This window comes from Acipenser ruthenus, chromosome 9 (assembly GCF_902713425.1).
Source record: "Acipenser ruthenus chromosome 9, fAciRut3.2 maternal haplotype, whole genome shotgun sequence".
NCBI classification, from domain to species: domain Eukaryota; kingdom Metazoa; phylum Chordata; class Actinopteri; order Acipenseriformes; family Acipenseridae; genus Acipenser; species Acipenser ruthenus.
This window is the reverse complement of record NC_081197.1, coordinates 31,917,539-31,927,015: the sequence shown is the minus strand read 5'-3', so window position 1 is coordinate 31,927,015 and position 9,477 is coordinate 31,917,539. Positions and strand designations below refer to the sequence as shown.

At 35.0% G+C, this 9,477-nt stretch overlaps 1 protein-coding gene across 12 annotated transcripts in view; it reads right to left on the bottom strand.

Moving 5' to 3' along the window:
• Window positions 1–4,130: 4,130 nt before the first annotated feature.
• Window positions 4,131–9,477, bottom strand: part of LOC117405968 (muscleblind-like protein 2) — a 73,823-nt gene continuing 68,476 nt past the window's right edge. For 8 of the 12 annotated variants that reach the window (XM_059029835.1, XM_059029837.1, XM_059029838.1 and 5 more), the window contains one exon: window positions 7,763–7,920. In XM_059029835.1, coding sequence (XP_058885818.1) covers window positions 7,906–7,920 — 15 coding nt within the window. In that variant the 3' untranslated portion in view covers window positions 7,763–7,905. Of the gene's footprint in view, window positions 7,921–9,477 lie in introns of all 12 variants that reach the window. The other 4 variants (XM_034009554.3, XM_034009556.3, XM_059029833.1 and 1 more) reach the window with 1 other exon arrangement.

The window sequence follows — 9,477 nt, the reverse complement described above, 5'->3', positions numbered from 1 at the left end:
CCGTTGCAGCATCCGGGGTCAGGAGTTCCTGAGTATCTGGAGGGTGCAGCTGGTGGATTCCAGCACCGCTGTCCGACAGGCCATCAGGATCAGGCAGCTGGAAGTCCTAGTCCCTCTGGTGGGCAGTGATGGCAATGGCAAGCTGGGTGGAGAGGGTCTGGTTAAATCTCTTCAACAGCCTGTCACTCTGGGGGTGCAGCAGGGTGGTGCGGGTCTTCCAGATCCCCAATCGACTGCACAGCTCCACCATGACCCAGGATTCAAAGTTGCGGCCCTGGTAGGAATGTAGCTCCTGTGGGGCCACAGCTTGATGGCACGCTTCACCAGGTTGGTCCGGCCTGCTTCTTCCGGCTTCGTTGTGAAAATGTTTTCGAACTCCGGTTGCAGCGTCCGCAGCTGGGCCTGCTGCTCCGGGCTAAGCACCTCACAGCTCCAGCACCAGACCACGTCCACTGTTGCCCGAGGGGTGTCTTGGTTGGTGCGCTGCTGTGACGGTTCCCTGAATGGCTGGTCGTTGGCACTGGCTGGTCCATCGCTGTGTAGTGCTGGGTCAGGGTTTACAGAAGTCCTCAGTCCCAGAGCCAAGCCCGCCTGCTGCTGCTGCTTTGTCTCTGTTTTACTCTGCTTCTCTGCCACTCTGTTACAATATTTAAAGCATGTGCTATAACTATTATTCCCACATATATTGTTCAACTTGCTTATGTATGTCTAACATCCTGTTTTTTCCTCATTTTGGATAATGATATATTTTTATTCTCAAATGCACCAAATTTAAACTACTGCATGTACTTAAATGCTTTGACAAAACTTTCAACATGAAGTTGTTTTCTTTCAATACATTGATAAAGACTTCTCGTCAAGAGTTTCTTTTCAGTATGTTTGTGTAGATTTGCATTGGGCTATGCTCCTCTCCACACCTATAGTTGTCACCTACTTCAACTCTCCCCTACCAAGATAGCTCAGGATTCGATTGGCTTTTATGCCACTGGCTCACAAAAGGGTTCATGTTTTTCTATTCTGAAGAATATGACTGATTATGGCAGATGGTTGTTTAGATATGCAGCCCTTATCGCCCCTTTAATTGACTTCAGTTGATTTAGTTTTAGTATGTACGTTCACACAGTTATCTGACGTTATCATGCACCAGAGCATTCACAAGAAACATTTACATTTGAGCAAAATTGGTTGCCAACATGTCATATGTACTAATTTTTGACAAAACCATTCTTTTTTTCATTCATACAACATTTGACACTGTTCTCTACTGTATATGGGTCTTTCCCTTATTCACTGTTTTCAATATTTCAAAATAAAGAGGGAATGAGCCACTCGAATATATAAAAAGAACCCCTTTGTGACATAAGAATCTGTTGCAAGGATTCAGTGTTTCAATAGCACATCGCAGTATACATGCATATTTAGTACATTTTAATAGAGAGAGAGAGAGAGAACGAAGATATTTTTAAATGGAGTTTGCACTTTCACATCAGCTTTCACACAAGCAAGGCAATAGTGAAATGGGCCTCAGTTTTCTGTTTTGGGTGAGTCAGCATCCTTTACAGAAATAACATATGACCTTAAGGAAGATAACTATGATGTCATTTAGAAGTGATGTGGTTACGTAATTATGTCACGTGATAAAATACAGCCGTGATAACATTCATTAGAATTCATGACATCATACACTATACATAGTACAAAATTGTTACCTGGAACAATGCATTAGCACTCATGGGCTAAGACACTGCAGTAGAGCCTCAATTATTTTTATTTTGTTTATACACTTCTGTATTATTTTTCACAAATTTAGTTTATACAGATACACATTAATAAAACAACTCAAACAGATTTATATCAATAATAGTATACATCATGTTTAACTGCATACATATTTTTTATAAAACATTATCCACTTTTTTTTTTTTTACATTTTGACACAGACCCTGCACAGAAAAATAATTTACTGTAGTTACCATCATTTCTCATTAACAGAAAGAAACGTAACATACAGTCCCCCACTCTTTAATTAACTGCTTATTTACATTAAATACTGCCCATACCCTCTATAAAAATACAGTAAGATAAAATAAAACTATATATATATATTTACACTGCTCTACTATTGTGGAGCTGTCATAATAATTACACATACAGCAATCTACCTTAAAAAAACCGGTAAGAATTGTATTTCACTGCTTCAATTGCACTGAAGCAGGGCTCCAGTATACAACAAAACAACTCGCTCCAAATTACACATCTGCGCAAGTGCTAGTCAGAGCTTCTGTTTCCCTTCAGGCCGTGACATCTACGATTAGAAGTATTTAAAGTTATTTTTTTTTTTTTTTTAAATAAATCTCCCAATTTAAAAATGTCATTCTATGTTTGCTTTATAAGGAGTTTTCGTTTTATTTAGTTTTATGTTGTATTTCATTCTATTTTGTGCTATTTCGTATTTGTGAAAAACACAGGGCTCTACACTGCAGGCACTATCCATTACACACAACATTTAGAAAGAATGACAAAACCTCACACACCCATACATTAACTTGCTGTGAGCTTCTGCCAGAAATAGGTGGCTGCTAGAAGAAACACATTGTGGCTGGATGATAGTGGTATCAACGTTTGGGGGGACTGAACTGAATTAGGCAGCTTCAATGTCATCAATGAGTACTGTACTTGTGGAACCAAACTGACCCCTACTGGCTGTTCAGTGAAAAATACCCTTTACTGCTGCATGGAAATAAATATGCTGTGCACCTTAAAAAAAATACAAGATGTATACTTTTGTAATAAATAACCATATAACCCCCCCCCCCCATCCCCCCCCCCCAAAAAACCCCCCCCAAACCTGTAAATTAATTACAGCAAACTCATACAGTAGAATATATAACATCAAGCGTACGAAGTCTATGTGAACTGCTGTACAATATTTTGTTCTACATTATTGACTGTACATACACGACAAATTCCAATGGAACAAAGAATGATCAACAGCTATTTCATTCTAATTCATACTGATTTCCAGCCTTTGTTTTTAAGTGTTACCCATTTCCTGTTAAACAATATGTAACATCTCTCAATCCTGAATAATCAAAGAATGACTACATATGGAATAACAGGTGGGCTGCAATGAGTTACAAGGTTATAATTGCATAGAGGGGTTCTGGTGATGATTAATTCACCTGAGATGCAGCTATAACCTGAAGTAATTCACTGCAGCCCATCTACTACTCTACAGAGTCGTTCTTTTTTGATTCCACGACTTTTGTTAAAATGAATAGATTTTTAATTTTAAAACATAGTAAAACATGATACATTAATCGCTGTTGTAGGCTTGTTTTCACAAGGTTTATATTAAAAGGCAGTCTTCTTTGTTTTCTTTATCTCAGATGAATAATTCTCTGGCTTCTAATGCTGATATTTTTAGTGCTTGGATTGTTTTTAATGAAAGAGGCAGGCAGCAGTTTAAAAGTCACACAGAGAACTTCAAGAAAAAGTTGTCACATCGTTTAATTCTGACTTTTTGTTGTAACATCGTTTAATTATGATTTTTCCCCCCATATGGGCTGAAAAGCAATTGTACTACTTATCCATATATTATATGTGACTAATTCTACTTACCTTTGATGTCTGTATAGTTTTCCAAAAACTTTGAAACATTATCTTGCTCCTAAAAAATTACTATTGTGTAATAAAAATGTTATTTGCTACATTACCACTCACAAGAGTAATGGAACACAGGTTATAATATAGCTCATAAAATAATTTTTAAATTCCAGTATTGGGATCACAGCTAATGCATAACATGGCAATTAAAAAGTGCTTCTGCAGGGCAAGTCCAACCATACAAGTCACATCTTGCTAGAAAATGGCATTACAGGAGGCAACTTGTAACTGTAATGGATTACTTAAATGAATGCATAAAGTATACTTCAGTGGTAGTAGCTGTGGTATTTCAGGGCAGGACTAAAACACATATTTACATAAAAAAAGCAAAATGTACATAGACGCAAAACAAACAATCTAAAATCAAATCAAAATCTGAACACATCACTATTATTTCTTTCAAGGAATGCTCCACTACTCCCGTTTATTCTGGTTACCACTAACATACAACACAGAACACATCGTTTTATTTTATTTTTGTTTTATTTGTTTCATCTCAATAGGTTTTACACCATTTGCAGGAACCAAAACAACTGACTATATAAACATAAAATAGCACATACAGTAATATATGCACAAATAAAACATCATTTTAAAAATGGTTACATATAAACTAATACATTTAAATGAGGGTTTGATTGAAGTTGCAATGTAGATGGCTCACTGTATTACAGATGGAATTTGTGGCACAGTAATAATTGTAATAAAATACCTGCATTAATGTTACAACCATATATGGCACAATGCCACACAATCTTTATTGTCAGGCATTTCTCACAAAAAATAATAATAATAATAATAATAATAATAATAATAATAATAATAATAATAATAATAATTGACCCCCTACTTAAGAGCAGTCAAGCATTTTGGCCTCACAATGAAAACTTGACAGTATTTGGAAAGAGAAGTACCGTATACTGAAACCTATGAAAGGTAGTTTTAATAAAGGTGTAAATAGTAGGCCAGTTACAGCCCTTTGCATCTAGAGCTTTTCCATATTAAACCCTGTGAACAATATATTAAGGTAAGGCAAAGTTTTCTGGTAAACTGGTTCTGCTGAGTTTAGCCTACCCATGCCATGCGTCTTGTTCTTTATTAATAAAAATGGTCCCACTCAGTGAGATCTGTTGAGATCAACAGCGAGGCCTCATGAAGCATTAGGTGTGTATGTGCTTATCACATGTCAACACAGCCCTGTTGTGCCTTAATGCTTTAATAAAAAGACAGAACATTGATGTTTTTGTGACTAATTTAACAAGAATTCAAAAATGTATTTCTATTGAAAAAAACCCACCACAATTGTTATGTGTAAAAGTATTTTGCTGATGCAGAAGGATAACGATTGTAGTAGTAAAGTGTAGATATGAAAGAACAAGGTTATCAACTTTGCCGTACCCTATAATATACATATAGTTAAAAAGAAAAATATTAGTTACATACTTGTGGGGGAAAAAAAGTGCAATCCTAACTTCCATGTCAATCATTCTTTCAATTGTTTTCAGTGTTCTTGGGCGCTCTTTTGTTTAAAAGGTCTTCATTTGTAGATTAATAAGGGAAAACTACAGAGATTTTTTTTTTTTGTAATTAATGCCATAGGTAACCACTTCCACTTTCAAGTTTTGTTACAGGAACCAACTTGCACTGATATCAATAAACTTAAATGCTACTGAAAATATAATTTTGATCGAAGCAAAGTGGGAAATGTTTAAATATTATTTTGCATCTTACCCTCTCTCGTGGTAGTGTTCTAGAAAAAAAATCTCTGCACTTAACAATTACATCATTTACAAAAATACAGAACTTTAGTCATTGCAACTTTTGGTTGCCACAGCAACAACTTAATATTCTTATGAAATACTACCATATTACAGTGAAAAGTATGTATGTATTTTTGGGGTAAAATGTTACCATACAATAAACATTTTTACATAATACAAACAATTCTAAAGCCTTGTTCACACTGTGTTTCATTGCCCTGCATTGGTGATGAAGGCAGTGACAAGTGAGAGAACAGGAAGCTAGCCACCAACAGCTGATTCATTCTAGAAACTAGTTCTAGACCATCTCCTTACTAATTGATCTAACAGATCAGTCCTTCTGTAAAAAAAACAAAACAAACAACAGTAGAACTAAGCTTAGCTTAATAAATTACATTCATTTTAAAATATAATAGGTTACAATATTGTTCTATTACTAATATGTAACAAAAAGATTTAATTATGACATAAAACATTTTTTTTAATTACTTTCAACATCAAAAATTACATTAAAACTGTAACTTTTGTGAAGAAAAAGCATACAGAATGAAAATTAAAATAATTGTAGAATAGTGCCTTAATCATGCTCAGCTAATAGAGTTTTATTGTAGATTGTTTGTGTTAATCAATTCATCATGAAAAAATATCATGATTTTGATTTATTTAAATTCATATTTTAACAAAAGACTGCAAGATAATGACTGGTCCTTAACTGAAAACAATGTCTTTAAAGTTAGAAATACACTTTGAAAGGGAAATAACTGAATAGAAATATTATGGTAGCTAGTTACACAATGTGAACAAATGGTGTCCATTAAATATCATACAAACTAAGTACTGATTATTACGATAATACCCCTCCTAAATGAAACCTCTTATGTAAATGATGATTTGTTTATAATGGTTATGACAATGCACCCAAAACACTAAGTTAAGAGACTAATGTGTTTAAAACATTAAAAACATAATTCCTTTTCCTGTTTTTTCACTTGTTTTCAACCACTTCTCTAATGTAAACTACTTTAGTTCCTACGGTAAAAATGAATTTTGCATTATCAGACTCTTGATAAATCTTGTTTTAGATACAGTGTACTTGTGTTTGTAGAATACATACACTGCTTTCCAAGATCAATATGCAAGTGTATTCCAACAGGTATGGTAAAATGAATAACCCATCATAAGTATAGTGCTTTTTAACTTAACTGTTAACAAATCTACATTTTCTTTTTTAAAACTTGTCTCATCTTCTCTAGTTGCTTGTAATGTGAATTTTATTAGGCACTTCTACAATTTATCAAAGAAAATATGATTTTTGCGGAAACAACAGCACAAGAAGATTACAACCTTCCTTGTCCTCCATGAAAGGATCAGCTAATGAACGTTTGTGTATTTTATTGGCATCTCTTATGAATGATACCCCCATTGGCTGGTTTACACCCTAGAATAACCTGCTTGAAAAGGACCACGCTTTAGACAATGATGAGACTTTTGCTTATTAAATCGGTCATGTACTTGCCAGTCAATTCTGTCCAGTCTTTATGTAGTCTGCCTACATACAGCTTGTCGTACTGGGTCAGTCTACTACACCAAACTCTCAATGGAACTACAGCTTCCATAGGTCTTTTCCTCTGAGGAACGCCTTCAGATTTGAAAAACTGATATGGGGAGCAGGTGCAAACCCAGTGCAGGCTGGTGATTGGATTCTCAGTTACATTACGGTTCCTCAAACTGACATATGCAAATGTCTGCATGGCTGTTTTGTCTAGAAGTCACAACAAAGTCTCATTATTGCAGTAACACAAGTTCATTGCAGCTATGCTGCAAACTATATTTAAATTGATTTTTAAACCTTTGTACTAGACCAATAAATGGGGGCAGTGTTAAATTAATTTCCCTAACCTTATAAAGTGTAAAACCCACCAGAAAAGCAGTGCATTACTGGTTTGACATTCAATTTTAAGTAAACTGCTTGCCTGGTCGCTTGCCAAGTGCAATATAGGTGTGTCTAGGAAATTAAAATGAGGGGCTTTATATTGAACTGTACAATATATGTTTTGATTGAAACAATCAAGCACTCAACATTAAGCACTATATTCATTGAGACAGTGCAAATTAGGAGGTCTCCATCAAGTGTGAACCATGTACACTTTTAAACAAGTATGGAAATAGACACTGTAATCTACATTACTGTTGAAAACAATCATTAAAATTTAATCTCCACCTTTACCTATATAGTATTTATGTAAAGGTTTTTTGATTGTGTGTCATTACCATGTCAATATTGTTTTAGCAATACATATACATAATTCATATATATTTCAACAGCACTCAATGTTATATGTAATGATTCGTCCATAATAATTTAACTCTTAGCATGCAGGTTGTTGTACTTCTAATGAGGAGGAAATATAGTATTTACAGAAGGGCTGTTTTGGGCTTCTTAGTGCAGCGTCTTGACACTCCATTCCTTTTCTGTTGATTATTTCAGGATGATCTGTTTTAGAAAACAGACAAACATCAGGAAACACGTATTGGCCAATATTACAGCTTTGTTAATGAAACAGTATCTAATTCAGCCTGGAAGCCATCACATGAAAAATCTAGCTTATTTTCAGTCTTATTTTCATCTTCTCTTTCATGTTATGTGGAAACATGAGGAACGATCTGTGGTATAAAATGATCAGTACAGCATTACAATACCTCAGAAAGAAAATGATACATAGTCAAGACATGTCATTTAAAATGGACATTGATGAAATGCTGCTTTGTCTGATAATTATGTCTATACGGTGTAGAAGTATGATGTGAAAGCAAACTCTGTTATAAACCATTGCAGGGTCTACTTTAAAAATCTGAACAGCAGTGGATGTTAATACTACTGTCCTAAACTCATAAGGCTGATCCATCTCAAAATCCTTTCCATTGTATTTTGATTATAACAAGTGATGGTTACAGAAGGGTCACTAGATTGCCCCAGGGAAAAAACAAAAACAAAAAACAGAAGGATTAATATAATTTAAGGGGGGCAGTACTTAGATCAGCTGCTGTTTGGATGATTAAAATAGTTCCCTACAACTGATAAGTCTTTTGGTTATTATTATTAAAAAAAAAACACACACAAAGTGAATATTGCATTAAAATGTGAACCATCCCATTTCACTTTTTTTTAGTTTTTTGGTTTAAGTTATAACAGCTACCAAAAAAGGCAACAAAAAGCAAAAACAGAGGAGCAGCTGTTGTCCAAATTGCCAGGGAAGCCAACATTTAGCAAGGCATTACGTAAATCTAGCCAGCTTCACAACAGCATACCTTTATTAGGGTCAGAGGACAGTAGTTTGAGCAAGAACAGGGCCTGATTCAGTCATGACAAGTGGGTTTCACTTCCACTCACTCAGGTAATGGGTATGGAATTAGCAGGCATAAACAGAAAGCCAGTTAAGAGGAGAAAAAGAGGTAAGAAGCACATACTAATAAGGCTTGGAGGGAGATGTATGTGGTATGCTTAGCCCTGCATTGATATGAGTGAAAGACTGTACAGTTGTGTATGCTAATATTTAAACTACACAAAGGCTATGCTGGAACTTGATCATTCGCTGATGAAAGGGATATGATATGAACTTATATATACTGTATATATAAGCTCAAGGAAATCATGAGACAATGGGAGAATAACAAACTGGTAAACATTTGCACGGAAAATTAAGTATTGAGCACATTTTAAAGAATACATTGCCAGGCAGTAAGCAATTGCAGTGGTAAGTTATGTTTTCAATTTATAGCCAAACTGTTCTAATCTACAGTACGTACCCATAATGTCAAGGCTTTGAAATATGATATTCACATGGGATCTCTATGAAGTTGAAAAAGCATAATATTTCGAGGGGCTTCTAGTGGCATATTTGCATTATATACATAAACCACACACTAATACACAAGAACCAATACCCTGGAGTAAACAGAGTTAAAAGCGCCAGTAATTTATGGACAATCCAAGTAAATCTGGTAACTTCTATCTTTCAAAAACACCAAAACAGACAAATTATTTCTGTTA